A 24,892-nucleotide genomic window follows, 5' to 3' on the forward strand; every position below is an offset into this window, starting at 1 on the left:
GTTCACCACAAGATTACAGTAATATTTATACTGGTATACAACCAAAAATAACTCAAATGTCCATCTATGGTACAATCAATAAATACATTGTAGTATTTTCATTCAGTGAATTACTATACAACAGTAAGAATCAATGGACTGCAACATGGATGAATCACAAGTATAATTTTGAGTGAAAGGAAGTCAGCTATGTAAAGTTTGGAAATAAGCAAAAGAAATCTATGATAGATGTCAAAATAATGGTTACCCTTTGGCAGTGGAATGATGACTATACAGGAGTTTCTTGGCTGGAATCTGGGCACTTGGGGGGTTCATTTATGAAAATTCAGTAAGCTATATACTTAGGATTTGTTCACTTTTCTGTGTGTATTTTGTATTTCAGTACAGTTTGCATTAAGATAATAGATATTGCCCATCGAATGGTACCAATGTAAAAATATTTTAAAGATTTATTTGGAGGGGCACCTGGGTAGCTTAGTCAGTTAAATGTCCAGACTCTTGATTTTGGCTCAGGTCATGATCTCGGGGTCATAAGATTGGACCTGCATTGGGCTCTGCACTGAGCATGGAGCCTGCTTAAGATTCTCTCTCTCCTTCTGCCCCTCACAACCCCGCCACCCACCCCCTTACACTTCCTTGCTCTCTCTCTTAAAAAAAAAAAAAAAATTATTTTGAAAAGCAAATAAGTATACCAAAATATTTACAGGTATGAGTTAATGATATTTGTACTTTAATTTTTTTCTTTTTCGCTACACACCCCTTTTGGTATTTTATTGAAAAGTAAAAAGCAGGGGCGCCTGGGTGGCTCAGTCGTTTAAGCCGCTGCCTTCGGCTCAGGTCATGATCCTGGGGTCCTGGGATCGAGCCCCACGTTCGGCTCCCTGCTCAGCGGGGAGTCTGCTTCTCCCTCTCCCTCTCCCTCTGCCTGCCACTCTGCCTACTTGTGCTCTCTCTCTATCTCTCTGTCAAATAAATAAATAAAATCTTTAAAAAAAGAAAAGTAAAAAGCAAAAGTAATATTTTTTTCAGGGGCTTTACATTTCACTCATGTTAAATTGTAAAGTTCCTGTGGCTCTTATTCCAATATTTGCATAGATAATATGAGATATTTCTGTGCTTGTTTTGTAGGCATATTTTGTCAACAAACCAGTAAATGGCCCCAAGTCAGAATCCATGGAATACAGGAGGAGCTATGGGGGGGAACAGAGATTGGAATTAAACCCACCTCCCCTCGAAAATGTAGCTAAAAATGAAGAAAGTATGACAGGTATTGAAGTGGAGAAGTGGACGCAGCACAAGAAATCACATTTAACCGATCATGTCAAAGGCGAATTTAAGGCAATTGTGACAGAAGCTGAAAAATTAAAAAATTCTGAAGATGACAGGAAAAAAGTCCTACTTACTGACTTAATTGAGCCTCAGAAATTGTTTGCACAAACCGTAAGAAACGGCATTAAAAATGTACACTATTTACCAACCGAAACAAATGTGTCTTTTAAAAAATTCAATATTGAAGAATTTGGCAAGGCATTTGAAAACAAGTCCTATAAATTCCTGAAAGACACTGCCAACCATAATGCCATGAGTTCCATTGCCACTAGTACGAGCTGTGATCATCTCAAAGGGAGAAATAATGTTTCAGTCTTCCAGAAATCTGGCTTTAACTGCAAGTCTTTTCCAGATCCTGCAACGTTCCACTTAAATAGTCATACTAGTACACACAATGAAAGTGATGAACCAAAATCTCTAGAAAATATACCAAGTAAAGAACTGAAAGGTGGATCTCCAGTTCAACCAAGTCTTCTATCCCTAATGAAAGATAGGAGATTAACACTGGAACAAGTGGTGGCCATAGAAGCTCTGACCCAACTGTCAGAAGCCCCATCAGAAAATTCCTCACCATCAAAGTCAGAGAAGGATGAAGAAACAGAACACAGAACAGCGAGTTTGCTTAATAGCTGTAAAGCTATCCTCTATTCTGTAAGAAAAGACCTCCAAGACCAAAACTTACAAGGGGAGCCAGAAAGCCTTCGTCACCATCCATCTTTGGAAAAGCAGAGTTCATGTGACACGGTGGTATTCAATGGCCAAAACATTTCCAAGTCACACAACAGCTCAGCTGCTAACCAGTCACCTACAAAGTCACAGGAATATTCAAAAGTCACAAATTCGGTATCTCTTTTCATACCAAATTCAAATTCACCTAAAATTGACACCAATAAAAATGTTGCTCAAGGTAGAATCACTCTTGATAATGCTAAGAATTTGCACCATTTGCCACCATCTAGTGATAAATTGGGATACTGTAACCAGTCCCTGGCCAACAGTAAAAAGATAGACTTAAAAGACGATCCGTCGTGTCTAAATACAATACACAGCAAAATAGAGGAAGACGTTGCAACCCAGTTAACACAACTTGCATCAATAATTAAATTCAATTACATAAAACAAGAGGACAAAAAGGTTGAAAGTACACCAACAAGCCTTGTTGCATATAACGTACAGCAAAAATGTAGTCAGGAGAAGGTCGCAGTACAACAGAAAGCACCTTCCAGTGTACAAAATAATCATAGCTCATCATTGACAAAGCAAAAGAACACAACACAGAAAAAGACAAGAGCTACCCCATCGAGAGATCGGCGGAAAAAGAAGCCTATAGTCATAAGTTGTCAAGAAAATGACCGGAAAAAGCAGGAACAGTTGTCATATGAGTATAGTAAGTTACATGACATTTGGATAGCATCTAAGTTTCAAAGATTTGGTCAGTTTGGTCCACACGACTTTCCCATTCTCTTGGGAAAAATTCCTCCCCTAACCAAAGTATGGAAACCACTGACTCAAACGAGTTCAGCATTAGAACACAAAAAATTATTTCCTCCACTCACTCAGATAAAATTTGAGCGTTATTATCCCGAATTAGCACAGGAAAGAAACATGAAGGTTGAACCGTTGGATTCTCTCCCATTATGCCAGTTAAAAACAGAATCCAATGGACAGGCGTTTACAGAAAAAGTTGATAATTCTCAGGTACAGCCAACAGTGAATGTCAATCAGAAAGCTCATCCTTTACTCCAGCTCTCCCCTCCAACTAACCAGTGTGCTAATGTCATGGCCAGTGATGACCAAACACAGTTCCCGCGGGATGTTAAAGACCAACTCATGCATCAGAAACTGCCAACATTGCCTGGTATCTCTCATGAAACCCCCTTACCAGACCCAGCACAAATTCTCAGGAATGTCGATGTAGTATGTTCAGGTGGAATTACAGTGGTTTCTACCAAGAGTGAAGAGGACATCTGTTCATCTAGTGTTGGAGCTTCAGAATTTTCCCCAGTAGACAGTGCACAGAAAAGTTTTAATGATTATGCCATGAACTTCTTTACCAATCCTACAAAAAACCTGGTGTCCACAACAAAAGATTCTGAATTGCCAACCTGCAACTGTCTTGGTAAGTGTGTGCATGTGTGCCTGAGTGCGTGTGTGTGTGTGTGTGTGTTTCTTTGTTTACTTCCATTAATTGCCTTGTCATGACCATATCAAATTTTGGGTTATCTTTTATATGTGGCATTTTTGCCCCATTCGTATACTGGCGAAAATGGACTGAATTCTATACCTGTTTTTCTGTTGGACCTCTATTGATTTTGCTCAAATAATTGGGAAATTTTTAATTCATAATTTGGAAACTTTCTCAAGTGGAAAATTTGCTGATTTCTCTTGGCTAAATGTCTCCTAAGTTATTTATTGTACATATTGTAAGAATGAATTCCTTTAATACTCTATTAGGGTTTATTCTTCCTATATTTAAAAGTATTTCAACCTATAAGCATTTTGTTTAAGAAATATGTTGTATTGTGAGATATAACATACATACACAGAATGTAAAACATATGTGCAGCTTAACAAATAACTATAAAAAGTATCTGTAATTGCCACCCCATTCAAGAACCAGAACGGGTTTGTTTCTTTTTCAATGCCTGGTGCTTTTCTGCTCTGCAATACAAAGAATGTCCCTATAAATGAAAATCCAGTCTTGGCCATTGAAGAATTTGTAAACCTTTTGAAATTTTAAAATATGAAATTGTTGTATGATATTGATTGCCTATAAAAAAACAAATAGTATGTGCAAATAGCTGATTTATGGAGCAATTTATAAATGATATATATTTTGTGCCTTAGCAGTCATTGAAAGAGAACATCCAGGAACTAATAATTAGAATTTTTATCAGTGTATTAAAAGCCCTGAGAAAATCTTGCTGGACTAACGATTCTTAGGCAGGCCTTATGAGAAAGTCGCTCAGTATTTGAAATACATGAAAGCTGAATTTGAACCCTGTAGTGATTATTCACTGTCTATGGTCAAATTTCATGTAAGTGATCAAATAAAAGAAGAATTAATTTACTCAAATGTAGCTGTTAATAGAGAGATTAAATAGATTGTGTCATTAAAGTTTCATAGGTTGCTTGATGCCCTCATTATTTCAGCTTTTATACAACTTATGAGGACAGAATTTGTGAAATAACCTATTTTGAACCCAAATAGGTTTAATTATTAAAAGTCTTATTTAAAAAAAAATCTTAAAATATAGCCCCAAATCACAAAGATTTAAGATTCACCCTGAACAAAGGAAGTTTGTTTTGCCTGAAGTAGGTGTTCATTAGTACATTCCAGAATGGGTAAATGATTGTTTGGAAGGATAAACTATATCATTTTTATTTTTTATTTTTTTTAAACCACAATAGAAAAAATAGTGAAGTGTAGCAATGACTTTTTGCTTTGATTATCTAAAGTACATTTGATACTCTGAAGTCACGCCTTCCATTTCTCCACTTATCATTCAGCACAGTTTTGACAGCCTACCATGTGCCAGGCCCCGGGGATAGGCTCTTTTTAGAAGGATCTCATAATCTGAAAAGGATGACAGTGCTGAGTGGGGTTGAATTGGGAGAATGAGAGGTTCTTGGAGCAGGGACAGAAGAGTATAGTAATGATGACTTCTGTTCCAGATCTTTTACTGCAAGTCTGATACTGTACCACGACCTTGACTTGTTATATTCATCACATGCCTACAAAGGGAGGATGAGTTATCTCCATTTTACAAGTGAGGAAACTAAGTCATAGGAGGGGGCACAACTAGTAAATGATTAACCTGGAATTCAAAGACAGGAGTCTCAACTTCAGAGCCTATGTTTATAGCCTCCTTCCTCTTGTTTTGAAAATCTGAATTAAGAAAGGGGCAGTATTTTTCTGAATATCATTACAAATGGAAAAAAAATCTCAAATTTAAAATGCCATTAAAATGTATATATCTGAGCTAGTCTAATTTTACTGTGTGCATAATGTCAGTAGAATGATTGTCTAGTTTCAAGACTCTTTCCTTATACATTACATTGTAACTCGTCACCCTGTAGGAGTTGAGACACCTAGGCATTTAAAGTTTATTGAGCATTTGCAGTGGACTTGTGATTGTTTTATACATTGTCACATGTGTTTCTATAATCATTACATGTGAGGTTATTGTGCTCATTGTGTAGAAATGGGAACTTAAGAAAAACAAAAAAGCAGGGATGCCTGGGTGGCTCAGTCAGTTAAGCATCCGACTGTTTCAGCTTAGGTCTTGAATTGCAGTCATGAGTTCAAGCCCCACATTGGGCTCCGCGCTGGGAATGGAGCCTACTTTAAAACAACAACAACAAAAAAGCAGACCCACTCAGAAATCATCCGTGGAACAATCATATCTAAGAGTAAAAGTTTCCATGGAGGGGCACCTGGATGGCTCAGTCAGTTAAGTGTCCGGCTCAGGTCTTGATCTGAAGTCCACTTGAGATTCTCTCCCTCTGCCCCTCCCCCTGCACACTCACTCTCTCTCGCTCTCTAAAATAAAATAAATACAATCTTTAATTAAAAAAAAAAAGTTTTCCATGGAAGTATTGTGTTATAGCAAACTAAGAGTGATTAACCTCTGGATCACGTTTCCTCAATTTGAGCACTATTGGCATTTTATTTATTTATTTATTTTTTATTTTTTAAGATTTTATTTATTTATTTGAGACAGAGGGAATGAGAGAGAGAGAGCATGAGAGGGGGGAGGGTCAGAGGCAGAAGCAGACCCCCCGCTGAGCAGGGAGCCCGATGTGGGACTCGATCCCGGGACTCCAGGATCATGACCTGAGCCGAAGGCAGTCGCTTAACCAGCTGAGCCACCCAGGCGCCCACTATTGGCATTTTAGATAGGATAATTCTTTGATGTAGGGGAGCTGTCCTCTGCATCCTAGCCTGTTAAGGGGCATCCATGGCCTCTACCCACCAGATTCCAGTAATACACACACACACACACACACGTACACACCTGCCCAGTTGTAACAACCAAAAATGTTCGCCAAATGTCCACTCAGGAAAGATCGCTCCTGGTTAAGAACCACTGCTCTAGTTCATCAGTAATAAGTTAAAATTTGTTCAGTGTATCTTAGGAAGCCACATATAATCCTATATTTTATCTGATATCCAATGAAAATGATTAAATAATGACCTTTTGCTATAGGTGCACCATGGCCAGAAATACATTACTCAGCTATTCTAGTTAGACATGATTCTAAGAGGCCAAGTTAAGAATACTGTTTTTGAGAAATATGTAATTCACAGACATAAGATTTCAAATAATACAGGGGCTCCTGGCTGGCTCAGTTGGTAGAGCATGTGACTCTTGATCTCAGGATTGTCATTTCAAGCTCCACATTGGGTGTAGAAATTGCTTAAAATTAAAATCTTTAAATAATAACGATAAATTTAAAAAATAAAATTTCAAATAATAGAGAAATATGATGCAAATGTCTTCTTGCAGTACCATTCTCTAAAGATAAAACCTGTTAGAGTTTTTTATATGAATTAATGTTATTACTTATTTTCATTTTGCTTGCAGTTTTAGAAAATTTAAGTCTTTTAAAATACACTATTTTTGCAATTCGCTTTGTTAAAAATTTAATGAGATCTCAGGTTTTTCCATGTTTGTAAATATTGGGTTCTTTTTTAAGCTATTTTATTTATTTATTTGAGAGAGTATGAGCAGGGGGTGGGGGCAAAGGTAGAGCCAGGAAACGGAGCAGGGAGCCTGACCTGGGCTCTATTTCAGGATCCGAGATCATGACCTGAACTGAAGGCAGACCCTTAACTGACTGAGCCACCCAGGCGCCCAGTGTTTGTAAATATTAGTTTAATAGTTTTATTGTTTTCCTCTATATAAACATCCCTTAATTTATTCACCCTAGCATTTAGTGACAGATGCTAAGTGTGTTTCTCTCTCTTTCTTTTTTGATATTACAAATAATTGTGACAAGTAACATTCCTGTGTACCTTTGCATTACAAATATATAATTATGTGAGCGTATAGTAGATAAACTCTTAGCAGTGCAATTGCTGAGGCTCAATTTTAATAAGATTCTGAGGCCCAGCTTTTAAAGATGTATTGCTCTTAGAAAACTTCTAATTTTGCACCTCAATTATTAAAAGATTTCTTTTAAAGCAGGAGATAGGAGAATAAATATGACCCACATCTTAAAATTTTTTGTTTTCCTCCTCTGATGCTTAGAGGAAGAATGAGATAGTTAGGAGCCTCAAGAAAGGAACAAGTTAAATTCTAGGGCCTATTGTCCTAGACTTTAATTATTAAAGTTTACCAAAACCTTGTCAGGATAAATTGTTCTGAATTGAAAAAGAAAAAAAAGAATTAATAAAAATAGCTCCTCCATGCCCCTGTGCAATTCTGTATAGCTTTGGGTCTAATAATCTTATTCCTTCCACAGATCGAGTTATACAAAAAGACAAAGGCCCATATTATACACACCTTGGGGCAGGACCAAGTGTTGCTGCTGTCAGGGAAATCATGGAGAATAGGTGAGGAAATATCCTTCCCTGTTAAAATCATTCATTATTGTGCACCTGACTCAATGCAGAGAGACTGATCTCTGGGAACAAATGAGAAGTGAATGGAAAGCCTTCAGGAGTATAATTCGGATGTTTCTTAGGGCCCAGGAAAAGAATAGTGTCCTGGTGTCCCTGCTAAGTCGCTCATCACGTGAGCCTTTGGGCACTCAACAAGACACTCACAAAGCAAGGCTGTCTTTGTTAAATCCAGAAATACTTATTTTGATATCATTGTATAATGGTAGAAATAGTTAAAATTACCTCCAACAACACTGCATTCACATCCCTTAAACTTGTCTTGGAGCCAGTCCATTTTTTAAATGAGTGATCTTTAAGGATAAGTAAACAGAATGGGATAACAAATAAAAATATTTGCCACACAAAAGTAAATTTTTAACAAATGTAAATTTTAACAATTGGGGTGTTGGGTTTCTGTACTTCTGTAAATCTGTATCTTCTGTACCTTAAGATGTTAAAAGGGTATATCGCCATTAATTGCAATTATTTTCCCTCCACTGTGTTTTGTACTCAGGTATGGTCAAAAAGGAAACGCAGTAAGGATAGAAATTGTAGTGTATACGGGAAAAGAAGGAAAAAGCTCTCACGGGTGTCCAATTGCAAAGTGGGTAAGTATTTTGTACTTACGCTTTTTTCAAAAATGAATTTATTCCACATACAAAATTAATCAAGTTACTTTCCCTGAAAATGTGGATTAGAAAAGTATCAACTCTCATTATTCCCTGGGAAATAATAAGGAAATGATTTATCTTAGCCTGGGCTTTTTATGTTAAATGAACAAAAGTTCACAATTATTACCAAGTGATCTTCATCTCCCCAAGGTCACCACTTTTACCAGTTTCTTGTGTACTTTTCAAGATCTTTTAATGCAGTTATAACAGGATAGCATAAATAAATGGTACTGAACTGTTCATACTGTTTTATAGCTTTTCTGTGTCTCTGTATTTTGTGATTATTTCCCAAGTCATTATCCATAGGACCACCTTAATGAGGGTCATACGATTCTGAGGGCAAAACTAAATTTTTTATTAAAAAAAAAAAAAAAACTAAATTTTTTATGACATACTCCCAAAACTGTTCCCATGACTACTTGGAGTTTTCTTTTCTTTCTTTCTTTCTTTTTTTTTTTTTTTCCTACTTGGAGTTTTCTAAACATGCAGAACCATAAGAAGAGCTGTATTCAGCTTCTTTAGGAAGTTCTCAAGTGAAAACCAAGTTCATAGCCAAATGTATATATTCAATAGGATATTCATATCCACACAAGGATATTAACATTGATTTGGAATTTTTGACCATAGAATCATTTGAGATCCCTGTTCCATCATTTGTTAATAATGATGATGATGTAAAAAAAAAAAGTTTTTAATGATGATGATGGCAACAATGGTAATAAAATAATAGCAACTATCTTTTATTACGTATCAGGCACTATGTTAAGAACTTGATATACATTGCCTCATAAATCCTCACACAAGGACTCCATTATGATTTTGAATAAGGTAAAGGTCACTATTTTCATACATCTTCTGGAGAAAAACAAATGCAAAACAGAGGTAGGATTTTTTTTTTTTTTTCCGCCAGAGGTAGGATTTAAACTCGGGTATTCCTAAAGCAAGACAATTGCCACACCCATAGCTACTCTAGTAGTAGACTATTTGTCCTAGTTACTTTTCCAACTTTGGGAGGTGACAGCAGTTACAAGCACAAGAGCTGCACTCTGAACACTGAATACTTTAGGATGCCTCATTTCTTCAGTCTGTCTGGAGATAGATTGAAGTCTAGTCTTGTCAAAATACACATAAGCTCAGAGATCTGGGATTTCCCTTGTTTAGTTATCTTACATATAGTCAAGTGCACAAATCCTAAATGTATCTATTGAGGTTATTCTTCATGTGTATAACACTATCTGGATAATGATATAATCATTTTAGGCACCCAGAAGGCTCCCTCATCGCCCCTCTCAGTCAGTAATTCCATATAATGATTACTACTATTTTGACATTTATCTCCATAACATTTGTTTTTGTTTTTTAATGAACTTCATATAACTAGAATCATATAGTATATGCTCTTTTGTGTCTGTCTCCTTTCACGCAACATTTATAGAACATAGATTTAATGGCTGGAGCTCCAGCAGCCATCTGGAAGCCTAAATTGACGTGATAGTGGAAGCTACGTACTAGGGTAGTGGGAAGAAATATAGGAGCCCAAATTCTTGGTGATACCAGTAAAACTGCCATACCAACCTCAGCCCTTCTTAAATCTGAATTTCTTTAACATGGGAGAGAAACAATTTTTTTTTTACTTTTTTAAAACCAGTGATTTGCGGGTTTTCTATTATATGAAATAGAATCAATTACCAACTAAGATAAACTGCCTTCAATTTGTTATAATGTGTGAATTTTAGAACAACAGCAACAGAAAAAAACCCATTTCAGAACAAGAAAAATAAGTGAAGAAACTTGTGCTTGTTGTCTACTTTCTATTGATTGCCAGGCCCTAGGCCACATAGTGGGGATGCAAACATGAATTAAGATCTACCAGTCATTTCATTTTGTAGATGGAAAGAAAGAAACTGGCCCAGAGTTCTATCAGCCAGTTTGAGACTAGGCTTGCTGGCTACCGTTTACTTTACCCTCCAGGAACACATATATTTGCTGGGGTCACCTTGCCTCTCAAGAGCTAAATGAAATTTCTTTAAAATGCTCCGCAACTAGTTTTGAACTATTGTTTCCTCATTTCATGGATCAATCTCTTGTCCTATCATGCACTGCTTTCCACACTGTGTTAACTCAGCTATGAAAGTACATCCTTTTCTTAGTCCCCACAAAGCACTCATATCAGGCAGCCTCTATGTGTAATAGCTTGGGTGAAGATATCTCTAAACAATCGCCAGTGATGTTTATTTTTTGTTTTGTTTACTCTTTTGCAAAAGAAATACGGTTGATTCCAAAGCATTTTAAAGTAGGAAATAATGTACAGATTGCCCATTTTTCTATGGATTAATAGTCTTCCATTGATTTTATGGGAGCCTCTTTAGAAAATTGACATTTGTGATAAAAGTTGCAGATGGATTTCCACAGTTTGTCATTGTTTTTAACATTCAGATTTTTTAAATGAAGTTTTATATTTAAAATATTTTTTTAAAGTTGGGGAAATATTTTATAGATGAAAAATATTTTTCATCTGTTCTTTAATGATTTTAGTATATTGTGTCTTAATTAGAAAAATCTAGCACTTCTAGCTTATAAATCTTCCATTTTCTTTTTGTTGTATTTTAATTTCATTTTTCTGCATTTATTTTATTCATTTTGTGTGTGTAGAATATTGGTAACAACTTATATTTTTTTCAGATGACTACCCTGCCATCCGACACCACTTACTTAATTGTCCATCTTTTCTCCACTGATTTGTATTTGTTTATGTTAGTAGATTTTCAGTTCTGTTATCCCAATGTTGTGTCTCCTGTAAAGCATCAAATTAATTATTTAGGTTTTTGTATCTGATAGAGCTAATTCCTTATTTCAATTCTTCAGAAATTTCTTGACTTTTCTTGCCTTGTTTATCTTTCCATGAGTTAATAATTGTCTAATTGCAAGAATAAAGTCCTATTGGTATTATTATTGGAACCATATTGCACAGAAAATTTGGGGAATTTACTTCTCTTTGATGTTTAGTCTTTCTATCCTAGGTAGTATACCTCTCTATTAGCTAATGCCTTCTTTTGTCCTTCAGAGGTATTTTGATTTTTTTTTTTAAAGAATCTCTACACTCAACGTGTAGAGAACCCCAACCCCGAGATCAAGAGTCATGCTCCGCCAACTGAGCCAGTTTTAATGTTTTGTTTCTAGAGTTTACATGTTTCTTGTTTTTCCAGTTTATTTTTCTTGTGTATCAGAAGTACACTTGTGTAATCTATAGTGACAAATTTGTATTCTCCTTTCCAAATTTTATATTAATTTCTTTCTTTTCATTTAATGCAATTAGTCAAACAGGCTAACTCCAGTTTTATGTGGCTTTAAATATGGCCTAACCTTATCTTGTTCCTCTGTTTAGTGGGAATTTTCCAGAGCGTTCTCATGATCAGGTCATCAGGGAAGGCCTCTCTGGGGAGGGAACATTTAAGCTGAGAACTGAGTGACAAAAAAGAGCCAAGTATGCAAAGAATACTCTCAAGAATGCAGGGAAGAGCATTCCTAAGCAGAGAAAACAGCAAATACAAAGGTAAAAGAAGAGAGTATATTCTTTAATAATCTCAGAGGCGTCCAGTGATTTTAAGTAGGTGGAGAATGGAACCAGGTGAGGGTAAAAATGTATAAGCAGAAGCAAGAGCATGAATGAATTTATACACCATAGCGTGGAGTTTAGGTTTTAGTCCATGAACATGAAGCCTTGAAGCATTTTAGTTAGGGAGATGTTCTCTATCTGGTTTATGTTTTATAAAGATCATTCTAAGGAATTAACTGACAATCTATTAGTTATCTGTTGCTGCTTAACAAGTATTCAACTTTAGTAGCTTCAAACAGTAAACATTTATTATCTCATAGGGTTTTTGTGGGTCAAGAATCTGAGAGCTGGGGCACCTGGCTGGCTCAGTCAGTAGAGTATGTGACTTTTTTTTTTTTTTTTTAAGATTTATTTATTTGAGAGAATGAGAGAGAGCATGGGAATGGGCGGGGTTTGGGGGGCGCAGAGGGAAAGAACCTCAAGTAGACTCCCCGCTGAGTGCAGAGCCAGATCAAGGCTTAATCTCACAACCTGAGCAAAAATCAAGAGAAATTGAGAATCCGTTGCTTAACCAACTGAGCCACCCAGGCACCTGTGCATGCGACTTAAGCTCAGGGTCATGCGTTCAAGCCCAAATTGGGCATGGAGTCTACTTGAAAAAAAAAAAGTCGAGAATCTATGAGTAGCTTAATAGAGTGCTTCTGGAAGAGGGTCTCGCACGAGCTTGCAGTCATCTGAAAAATTTGACTGCGGAGTATGGAGTGGAGCTGGACGGGTCATTTGCAGGAGGCTTTTCCTTGATGGCTGTTTGCTAGAAACCTCGCGTTCTTACCATAGGACTTCTTAAGTATTTCCTCATGTCATAGCAACTTAGTTTTCCCCGTAGTGAGTCAATCAGTGATAACAAGGAAGAGACTACAATGTCTTTTATGACATTAGCCTTGGAAGTTGCTACACAAGTGAGTCCTATTCAGTATAGTTAGTTTTTTTTTTTTTTAAGATTTTTATTTATTTATTTGTCAGAGAGAGAGAGAGAACACAAGCAGGCAGAGTGGCAGACAGAAGGAGAAGCAGGCTCCCTGCCTCTATCCCCATCCCAGGACTCCAGGGTCATGACTTGAGCCAAAGGCAGACACTTAACCAACTGATCCACCCAGGCACCCCCGGTGTAGGAAGTTCTATGCAAGGGTGTAAATACCAGGTGGTGGCAGTCACTGGGAACATCTTGGAGATGCCTAACACAATATTCCATCTCTCTTCTTCACTAAAAATATCAATATGTTAAAGACACTACATTAGCATCATAAAATATATCTATCTCAGCCTTGTCCAGTGTATCTAATACTTGGGGCACCTGGGTGGTACAGTTGGTTGACTGTCTGCCTTTGGCTCCAGTCATGCATGATACCGGGGTCCTGGGGTTGGACCCCTCCGTCGTGCTCTCTGCTCAGCTCTCTCTCACTCTTTCTTGCTCTCAATAAATACATAAAATCTTCAAAAAAAAAAAGTATCAAATATTTAATATGTGATATATCTAATCTATCTGACTTAGTCCTATTTTTTTCTAAAGAGTAAGTCCTTTGTGGATCTTTAGTCACAAAATAATGCTATTATTAACATTTTTCATTATGTCAACAGACATTATCAGCAGAAAAGTTCATAAAATATAAATGTATGGTTTACCTATAATTATAAAGAAAATACTAATGAAGCAACTACCCAGGTCAAAAATAGAGCATTCTTAGATTCCCAGAAGCCCTAAAAACTTCCCATCCTGACTTTTGTGGCAATTTTTCTTGCTTTGGGGAGCACCTGGGTGGCTCAGTCAGTTAAGGTTCTGACTCTTGGTTTTGGCTCAGGCAATGATCTCATGGGTCGTGGGATGCAGCCCTGCATCGGGCTCTGTGCTTTGTCTGCTGGGGATTTTCTCTCTCCTCTCCCTCTAGTCCTCTCCCTGCTCACACTTGACCATGCTCTCTCTCTCTCTCAAATAAATAAATAACCTTAAAAAATGTTTTTTTTTCTTGCTTTTTCCCTCCACTTACATGCTTCTCCACAGGATAGTATTGTTGTGCTTCATTTTTTTTGTATCTTGTCCTTACATAGTACCTTGCACATTTGCTGAAATAAATAGCAGAGATTGGTTCCCAATATCTGGCATTGATAGTTGACATAGGTTCATTAATCTATATCTCTTAAATAATTCTGAATCCTTTACTTTCTTGCCTGCCATTAAGTATCAAGGGGTAAAAATATCCTTCGATGTGGCAGCTGGCTCTCCCTAGAGTAAGTAATCCAAAAGAGAGCAAAGTAACTGGTGGGATAAGTGGTGGGATTTTGGAGAATTCTTCCTTCTTGCCTTTCAAACCTTCTCTTATGTAATAATAATTACACCGATAGAATTTAGTGTATACCTCCTTTTTTTTTTATGAAGACAAATATGAAATCTACAGTTCAAAGATTTTGGTAGCAAGTTTCTGTTGCTATTATTAAGTCTTCAAGGGCTCTTAGGGAGAAAAAAGTATTTAGCATTTTTCAGGAAGCAGTGGTAGCAAAATTACTTTATTTTCCCTTTTGCAGTATTTCTTTCAGAATAAATAGAACATTTCAGTACGTAGTGATACATATCTGGCACTTTTCACAAATACAAAAACAATCCAAAATAAGGAATGAAGTAATGCACAGTTGCTAAGCAACTTAATGAACATTTTGATATCTACTAATGACAAGTCAAAAGTATAATCTTGATAAAAAAAGAATTTATATTCTGTATCTGTGAAAAAGAAAAGCTAGGTGTCCTAAATGATTATATGTTAGTAAAATCAAAATATTAATCAAACTTTATTTTTTGCAAACTTTCCAAGTTATTTAAAATATTCGTATGTTCGTTGCAAGTGCCCAAAGCACTGCCCAGCACATAGTCAACACTGAATAAATTTTTGTTGAGTGAATGAATATAGAGCTTAAATAGGACTGCCTTAGAATATTGAATGTTTTGAATTTGAATTGGTATCTTGGAATAGTTTTGCTGTGGTATTCATTATTCGCTCTTTTCTGAGGAATGCAGAACTTTGAGTATTGGAATTGATAAAGTTGTCCATCGAAAATTTGAACTTTTGATAGAGAGAGGTTAAATGAAAAAAAGAGAGGATTAGGTCTCCATAGTCTCCATACTTTTTAGGACTTTATAACAGATTATTTTGAATAGCACTAGAATAATTCCTATATGGATGTTTTATGCAGGAATGAAGTAAGAGGAAGGGGTAGAGGAAGATCAGTCATTTTAAACTAAGGAATCCAGTAAACAATTAACTAGTGGGTTGCATTGTTCCACATTTATTTTGCATCTTGCCCAGTGTATATTTGTTTTGTATTTGATATTAAGCCCTGACCTAAATGAGATATTGTGTGATTTTGTGTAAATTTTTTCACCTTACATGCAGGCTTACATTTGTTCATCATGGTTGAATTCTATCCTATTTTTATTGTGCTGCACTTGCCTCCTTTTCTTGAAGGAGAGGCTTATTGCTTCTTTTTTTAATGGTCACACACAAAAAGCCTAACAGCAAATTCTAACTGGGCAGCACAACTTTCTGAGCCAATCTGACATTGCTTTGCCCTTGCTTTTAACACTGTTTTCTTCGCTAGGTAATCATTAACGCTCCCCCATAATTGTTAGCCTTCAGTAGTTGTTTCTGACTCTTTTGTGTTGTCACTGTGGGTCTTGTCAGGGACTAGTTATCCTGTTACTCAGTAGATTTTGGTGGAAAGGATGTACTTTTTTGACGGAAAGGATGTAGTTTCTTGGATCCAGTAGGCTCTATTAACTCCTTATACTACTAACTCCTACCTCTCCCCCCGCCCCCACACACACCCACCACAGTTGAGCCTCTGGGGTGGTGGCAGGAGTAGGGAGAAGATTGAAGCAGTAGGCTCCCCAGATGGCTCCAGTGCCTGATCAGTTCACACCAGGAAATAGTTCATGGGTTCCCCTCTGTAGGATTGTTTATTGGTCAGTAGAACAAGTGTGGAGATGAATATATACAATTTATACAAGTGAAGGTTTTCTGAGGTGACCAGAGTTTTGGAAAGGGAGTAAACCACGTATCTAAAAGTTTTCCAACGATCTTGCCTGGATTTATACATGTATGTGATCTTTCCCTTTTTGGTTCCTTTGTCCCAGGATTCTGCTTTAAATGTCTTTGGGCTGCATTTTTATTTTGTTTTATGTGATGAAATGAATGTACATATATATATATTTGTATATATGTGTGTGTGATCAAATAAACGTGTGTGTGGGTTTAAATGATAAATAATCAATGGGTTTTTTGGTTGGCCACCATCATTTTCTGTTGGCTCTACTTTGTCTCCCACGTGATTATTTGATATACTCAAAAATTAATTCCAATATAGTTAAAATACAGGGCTAATGTAGTTTCAGGTGTACCATACAGTGATTGAAATATTCTATATATTACTCAGTGCTCATTGGGACAAGTGCCCTCCTTAATCCCCATCACCTATTTCACCCATCCCTCCACCCACCTCCCCTCTGGTAACCATCCGTTTGTTCTCTATAGTTAAGAGTCTGTTTTTTGGGTTCCCCCCTTTTTTTTCTTTGTTCACTTGTTTTGTTTCTTAAATTCCACATATGAATGAAATCATATGGTATTTGTCTTTCTCTGACTAATTTCACATAGCATTATACTCTCTAGCTCATTCCATGTTGTTGCAAATGACAAGATTTCATTCTTTTTTATGGCTGAGTAACATTCTAGTGTGTATGTATACCACATCTTTATCCATTCATCTATCAGCGGACACTTGGGCTGCTTCCATAATTTGGCTATTATAAATAATGCAGTAAACATAGGGGTGCATATATCTTTTTGAATTAGTGTTTTCATATTCTTTAGATAAATACCCAGTAGTGGAATTACTGCATCATATGGCATTTCTATTTTTAATATTTTTGGGAACCTCCGTACTGTTTGCCATACTAGCTGCAGCAGTTTGCTTTTCCACCAGCAGTGCACGAGGGTTCCTTTTTCTCCACATCCTTGCCAACACTTGTTTCTTGTATTGTTTTTATTTTAGTCACAAACAGGTGTGAGGTGATATCTCATTGTGGTTTTGATTTGCATTTCCCTGATGTTGAGAATCTTTTCATGTGTCTGTTGGCCATCTGTATGTATTCTTTGGACAGATGTCTGTTCCTGTCTTCTGTCCATTTTTTAATTGGATTATTCAGTTTTTGCATGTTGTTGTATCAGTTCTTTGTATGTTTTGGATACTAACCCTTTATTGGTTATGTCATATGCAAGTATCTTTTCTCATTCAGTAGGTTTTCTTTTAGTTTTATTGATTATTTCCTTTGCATAAAAATCTATTACTTTCGGGGGTGCCTGGGTGGCTCAGTTGGTTAAGTATCCAACTTTTGATTTGGGCTTAGTTCACTATCTCAGGGTTGTGAGATCAAGACCCGCTGGGCGTGGAGTTGGCTTAAGATTCTCTCTCTCCCACTACTCCCCCCTCAATAAGTAGATAAATAAATAAATAAAAATTTATTACTTTCGAATTTTAAAATCCATCTTAAATTTACCCTCTGAGATAATGATGTTTCACAACTTCCAGTATATACAAATTAAGTTTTGGTGTTTCAAACTTTCAATTACATATGATAGACAACTGCTGAAGCATGTTGAGCAAAGAAGTGACAGGGTCAATATTACTTATAGTAAAAACTGATTATTCTACAACTTTATTAATTTCAGTAAAAGCTTACTTGATTAAATAAGCATTCGATTGTTTTGGAGCAGAATCTACCCAAGAGCATTTGCTCCTCCTTATATACTGAAATGGAAATCTTCGTGTGTGGTTTGGATGCAGTATTAGAAATTATAAAGAAGGCATCTGAGAAACTCCCTTAACTGTTAAAAAAGGCTTACAAATTCTTTGCTTATAATACTTGGGTTAACAATAAACCTTTTAGTTAATGTTAATTCTTCAAAAATAGAATTATATTTGTGTGTATATATATATATATCTAATAGTGTAATCTATTTCATCATTGTCACCTAGTAAGTAAAAATTGATATTGTGAATGAACTTGGATTTTAACTAGTAAAGTGTGGTTTCTTTTAAATGTTTATTAACCATTTGTATTTCTTCATGCAGTTACTCTTCATAACCATTTTTTGTTTTGTTTACATTATCTTTTTTGTAAATAAAACTTCTATTATAAAGTTTGCCATTGTTTAATCCTAGATTTTCTTATAGCCTCAGTGCTTGATTGTTATCTTTGTACAGAAGTTTGAAATTCTTAGCAGGTCAAATCTATGTCACTATATACCTTCAGCTTTTCATGTTGCTAAGGAAGTCTTTCCTTGCCCTACTGTTATAAAAATAGTGTCTCTTGTGCTTTCATAATTTTATGTATGGATCAGGTAGTTAATTTGACATTTTTTCATTGATTTAAAATTCCATTTCATTTTCTACATGTCCATTTTTGCTGACATTGTTCACCCACTAGAGCAGACCATTGTTAGGCAGATACTATATGCTTTGCTTGAGCTTTAAAGAATATTTTTTTAAATTTAGAAGGCCTATTCCCTCTCATTTAAGAAAAGAAAAAACTTTGTCTGGAACACCTAATATTCTCTGTTTTTTTGGAAGTAGGGAGATTAGACAGCTGTTTAAATACTTTGTTTTTCTTTTGCCTATATAAATATACGATGACTAGAATCTAAATTTGCCTGCCCTAGTAGAAACCTCTCTTGGTCTTTTAGTTTCTTCCTTCTGTGCCCTAAAGATATGAAAACACTGTTACCTTCCATTTGCTTCTTTAGAAATTGTAACAGTAATTTTTTCAGGACAGTCTTCTCTCTCTACTAGTTTTTTTTATTTTGTTTTTTAAGATTTTATTTATTTATTTGAGAGAGAGAGAGCACAAGCAGGGTGCGGGGCAGTGGGAGAAGCAGGCTCCCCACCAAGCAAGGAGCCTGATGCAAGACTCGATCCCAGGACCCTGGGATTATGACCTGACCCAGTGTCAAGACACTCCACTGACTGAGCCACCCAGGGGCCCCTTTCTCCACCAATTTTATATGCATAGTAATGAGTTGTCCTAAACCTCCCTAGACCAGAGGTTATTTAGAATATCCTAGGTTATTGCTCTTTTTTTTTTTTTTTTAAGATTTTATTTATTGGGGCGCCTGGGTGGCTCAGTTGTTAAGCGTCTGCCTTCGGCTCAGGTCATGATCCCAGGGTCCTAGGATCGAGCCCCGCATCGGGCTCTCTGCCCGGCCAGGAGCCTGCTTCTCCCTCTCCCACTTCCCCTGCTTGTGTTCCCTCTCTAGCTGTCTCTCTCTCTCTGTGTCAAATAAATAAAATAAAATCTTAAAAAAAAAAAAGATTTTATTTATTTATTCGACAGAGAAAGAGGGAACACAAGCAGGGGGAGTGGCAGAGGGAGAAGCAGGCTTCCCGCAGAGCAGGGAGCCCGATGCAGGGCTCGATCCCAGGACCCTGAGATCATGACTTGAGCCGAAGGCAGACGCTTAACGACTGAGCCACCCAGGCGCCCCATGGTTATTGCTCTTGATTCTGGCCTAACCTACCTTAAGAGCTTCCCACGATTATTTCGATAGGTTGTCCCATCTAGACCAGGTTCTCAGACAGTAAGTTTAATATGTACTTTTCAGGGCTATTCATAATAGGCTGTTGAGGCAGAAAAATTTATAACCTAGGATAAGGGAATTCTGTCAGAGATTTGCTAGGAAATCTTTTCCTAATGATATCAGACTGATCTATCTTCTTTCTCTACCCTTTCTCTGAAAGTGCTATCCCAATGATCAACTAATTCCTTAACTGCCAAAGAAAATTCTAGGTCCTCATAGCCTTTTTTCAGCAGCTCAAACTATTGGTTACACTTCGCTCTTCTGAGAAGTTCATGTGTTGTTTGGCTTCTGTAACACAGCTTTTCCCCATCACTCCTCAGCTCTTCAATCAGCCTGTCTATACTATGTCATCTTGGGTGAGCTTATTGATGACCCTGCCTTAAGCAGTCACCAGCATTCTAATTACTGTTAAATCTTACCACTTGCCTGGATGAGAATAGCATATAGAGGGAGCAGGGAGGAGACCAAGTGTAATGTTTGGAGGCGAGGGTTCCAGGAAAGGCTTTGGGGAGATACTGACCCTTGAGCTACATCTTATATACACTGCATGCATCATCTTAATGTCAGAGATCCCAGAAATAGAACCAACTATGTATAATAATTTAATAATGGAGGTTTTATAAATCACAGAAGCCATCTGGTATCAATATAGTTAGCAGAATTCTTCCTTAAATAACATTCTTGCCTCGTGGAGCTTGCTTTCAAAATCTTAGCATTGCCTTTGTACTATCTTCTCTCTAGTGGCAAGGTCTTAAGAGTCCTTTAAGAAGAGTCTCCTCCATGAAGCCTTCCCACTCCAAACAGAAAGACTTAGCCCTACTTTGCACACTTATTCATACAGACCCCTTACAAATGTCTTCTATTACCCCCCTAACAGTATTACAATAGAAAAATACATTGCTAGTATTATCCCCATTAGTTGAAATGATACTGTACGTTCAATTTTGCATTTGAATTGTTTCACTTATGGTCGTATTTAATTGGCTTCCCAGGTGATTTCAATTCATAGCATATCATAATTAGACAAAATGACATCTTGCTAACCTGACAGTATTTTGGACTTACTACTAATTGCTTTCTCTAAATTCATGTATTTTTTAGTTTACATTAATTTACTTCAGATGTTATCTAAAAATAAACACTGAATATTCATTGTCCCACAGATTGACTTTAATTCAAAATAGATCTTTTATTTTGCCAAAAATGTGTCCATTGCTCATCAGTTTATGTAAAAACTTACTCTTTGCCCTTCTTCCTTGGTTTCTGACAGTGGCCTGTTTTTTAAATCACTGGAGTTGGTACTTCCATCCAGAGATCTTCCTGTGGCTTATCTCTTGACCTATGACCCCACACATCCAGTAGCTCTGTTTTGGAATTGTCTTCCATTTCTATGGGTCATGAACACTTGAATCCCAAGCTTGTATTTTTTTTTTTTTAAGATTTTTTAATTTTATTTATTTATTTGAGAGAGAGAATGAGAGAGAGAGAGAGAGCATGAGAGGGGGAGGGTCAGAGGGAGAAGCAGACTCCCTGCCAAGCAGGGAACCCGATGCGGGACTCCATCCCGGGACTCCAGGATCATGACCTGAGCCGAAGGCAGTCGCTTAACCAACTGAGCCACCCAGGCACCCCCAAGCTTGTATTGAGAATAAAATATACAATATAAAACTTTGGTCAGCACCATAGAAATATTTTTAAACTTATAATTTTAAAATAATTTCAGACTTATTCAAAAATTGCAGGAATAGTGCAGAATTTCTCTATACTCTTTCCTGACATTTCCCAAATGTAGCTTTTTACCAAATTAGCTTTTCTTTATTTTTCATACTCCCTCCTTCTCTCTCCTTTGCTCCTCCCCTTCTCTATTTTTTCTTAACAATTTAATAGTAATTTGTAAACATGACACCCTTTACCCCTAAATACTTTGTTGTGTTTTTCATAAAACCAGGACGTTGCAGGGCACCTGGTTGGCTCAGTCAGAGGAGCATGAGACTCTTGATCTCAGGGTCATGAGTTGAAACCCCACATTGGATGTAGAAATTACTTCTAAAAAAAATAAAAATTTGGGACGCCTGGGTGGCTCAGTCATTAACCATCTGTCTTCAGCTCAGGTCATGATCCCAGGGTCCTGGGATCGAGCCCCACATCGGGCTCCCTGCTCGGCGGGAAACCTGCTTCTCCCTCTCCCACTCCCCCTGCTTGTGTTCCTGCTCTCACTGTGTCTCTCTCTGTCAAATAAATAAATAAAATCTTTAAAAAAAATTAAAAAGAAAATAGTCTTAAAAAAAAAAAAAAAGCTAGGACATTGCCCTATTACCACAAAACAATGATGAAACTCTTAACAAAGCTACAGGACAATTATCGATGCTGTTATAATATCATTGTCTAATCTTTAGGTCTTATTAACTAATAATTTCCTTTATGGAAAAAGAAAGCAAATTTTGTCTCATGTCTAAATTCAACCCAGGATCACTTGTTTACATTTAGTTGTTATATACCATATTTTTTTAACTAAAACTTTACAATGAAATGCCAAAGTGACTTAAAGACTTACTCAGTAAACAGCCTTTCAATGGCCAATTATATTTTCTTTTTCCCTTTATTTTAATTATTGAGGTATAATTAACATAAAATGAAATATACACACGGGGGGCACTTGGGTGGCTTAGTCGGTTGAGTATCGGACTCTTGGTTTAGGCTCAGGTCATGAACTCAGAATTGTGGGATCATGCCCCCTTTCATCCTTTCAGGGTAAGTGGGGAGTCAGCTTGGGATTCTGTCTCTCCCTCTCCCTCTCCTTCTACCCTTTCCCCCTCCATGCACGCACGCGCACACACACACACAGACACACTCTGCCTTGCTCTCTCTCAAATGAATAAATCCTTAAAAAAAATAAATAAATAAACACATAGGGAGCGCCTGGGTGGCTCAGTTAAGTGTATGCCTTCAGCTCAGGACATGATCCCAGGGTCCTGGGATCGAGTCCTGTGTCGGGCTCCTTGCTTGGAGGGGAGCCTGCTTCTCCTGCTGCCCCTCACCCCATTTGTGCTCTATCTCTCTGTCAAATAAATGGATAAAATCTTAAAAAAAAAAAAAAAAAAGTCAGAAAACTAAGAATAGGAGAAAATATTTGCTAATCAGATGTCTAATAAAGAACTTGTAGGGGCTTCTGGCTGGCTCATTCAGTGGAGCATGTGACTCTTGATTTCGAAGGTGTGAGTTCAAGTCCCATGTTGGGCGTAGAGATTACTTGAAACTTAAAAATATATATATATATTAAGCGATGCCTGGGTGCCTCAGTTGGTTAAGAGTCTGCCTTCGGCTTGGGTCATGATCCCAGGGTCTGGGGATTGAGCTCCACATCGGGCTCCTTGCTCAGCAGGGAGTCTGCTTCTCCCTTTGCCTGCGGCTTCCCCTGCTTGTGCGCACGCGCACTCTCTCTCTGACAAATAAATAAAATCTTTTTTAAAAAATCGTAATTAAAAAAAAAAAAGACCTGTATAAAGACTTAAAAAAATTCCTGGAGCACCTGGGTGGCTCATTCCTTTAAGTGTCTGCCTTAAGAAAATATGCTCAACATTGTTACTCATCAGGAAATGGAAATCAAACTCAAAATGAGATGCCTCTTTATATTACAATGGGTATAACAGACAGAAAATAACAAGGGTTGAGGAGGATGTAGAGAAATGGGAAACTTTTGTACATTCCTAATGTGATTATCAAATAGTCATTCCACTTTGGAAAATTGTCTGATGGTTCCTTAAAAGGATAAACATAGTTAACTATATAACCAAGTAGTTCCCCTACTCAGTGTATACCCAAGAGAAACGAAAACATGTCTACAGAAAAACTTATATGAATGTTCTTAGCAGCATCAATCATAATTGCAAATGTGCAAACAATCTAAATGGCAATCAACCAATTAATGGATAAATATAAATGGCATATCCATGCAATGGAACGTTATTTGGCAGTAAAAAGGAATGAAGTACTGATAAGTGCTATAAATTTGAATGAACATACGTGAAGTGAAAGAAGCCAGACACAGAAGTCCACCAGTTAGAGGATTCTAACTAAATTAGTAAAATCCATAGAGATAGAAAATTGTTGAGGGCCGAGAAAAGGGGGAAATGTGACATGATTTCTAAGGATGGGGGTGGGGATGAAAATGTTCTAAAACTATATAGTGGGGCGCGCCTGGGTGGCTCGGTCAGTTAAGTGGCTGCCTTCGGCTGGGGTCATGTTCCCAGGGTCCTGGGATCGAGTCCCACATCCGGCTCCCTGCTCAGCGGAGAGCCTGCTTCTCCCTCTCCCTCTGCCTGACACTCTGCCTACTTGTGCTCTCTATCTATCTGTCAAATAAATAAATAAAATCTTTAAAAAAATAAAATAAAATAAATAAAATTATATAGTGGTAGTGGTCGGCCAACTCTGAGTATACTAAGAAGCATTGAATTCCATACTTTATTTATTGGTTTATTTTTTATTCTTTCTTTATCTTGGGAGATTGAGCACACGAGGAGGATGGTGGGGAAAGTGAGAGGGAGAGTGAATCCTAAGAAGGCTCCACACCCAGTGTGGAGCCCAACGGGAAACCCAAAGTGAGCTCAATATCAGGAACCTGAGGTCATTACCTAAGCCAAAATCAAGAGTCGGATGCTTAACCAACTGAGCCACCCAGGCACTCCTGAATTTCATACTTTAAAAGGATGGACTTTGGGGCACCTGAGTGGCTCAGTCGGTTAGGCGTCTGCCTTCGGCTCGGGTCGTGAACCCAGAGTCCCGGGATCAAGCCCCGCATCGGGCTCCCTGCTCTGCGGAAAGCCTGCTTCTCCCTCTCCCACTCCCCCTGCTTGTGTTGCCTCTCTCGCTGTCTCTCTCTCTCTAATAAATAAATAAAATCTTTAAAAAAATAAATAAATAAAAGGATGGACTTTATGATATTTAAATTATATTTCAGTTGTGCTTATATAAAAAGATAAGTGGAATATATTTATGAATGCTATTTTTTTTAAAGATTTTATTTATTTATTTGACAGAGAGAGACACA

The 24,892-nt window shown here is 37.2% G+C and overlaps 1 protein-coding gene across 1 annotated transcript in view; it reads left to right on the forward strand.

The window, feature by feature from the left end:
* The window catches only part of LOC118018005 (methylcytosine dioxygenase TET1-like), a 138,579-nt gene that overhangs the window by 78,859 nt on the left and 34,828 nt on the right, over positions 1 to 24,892 (forward strand). The window contains exons 4-6 of the mRNA XM_035016446.1: positions 1,129 to 3,448; positions 7,798 to 7,888; positions 8,451 to 8,544. Coding sequence (XP_034872337.1) covers positions 1,129 to 3,448; positions 7,798 to 7,888; positions 8,451 to 8,544 — 2,505 coding nt within the window. The remainder of the gene's footprint in view (positions 1 to 1,128; positions 3,449 to 7,797; positions 7,889 to 8,450; positions 8,545 to 24,892) is intronic.

The sequence above is a fragment of the Mirounga leonina genome, unplaced genomic scaffold (genome assembly GCF_011800145.1).
Source record: "Mirounga leonina isolate KUSES-001 unplaced genomic scaffold, KU_Mleo_1.0 Mir_106, whole genome shotgun sequence".
Classification (NCBI taxonomy): domain Eukaryota; kingdom Metazoa; phylum Chordata; class Mammalia; order Carnivora; family Phocidae; genus Mirounga; species Mirounga leonina.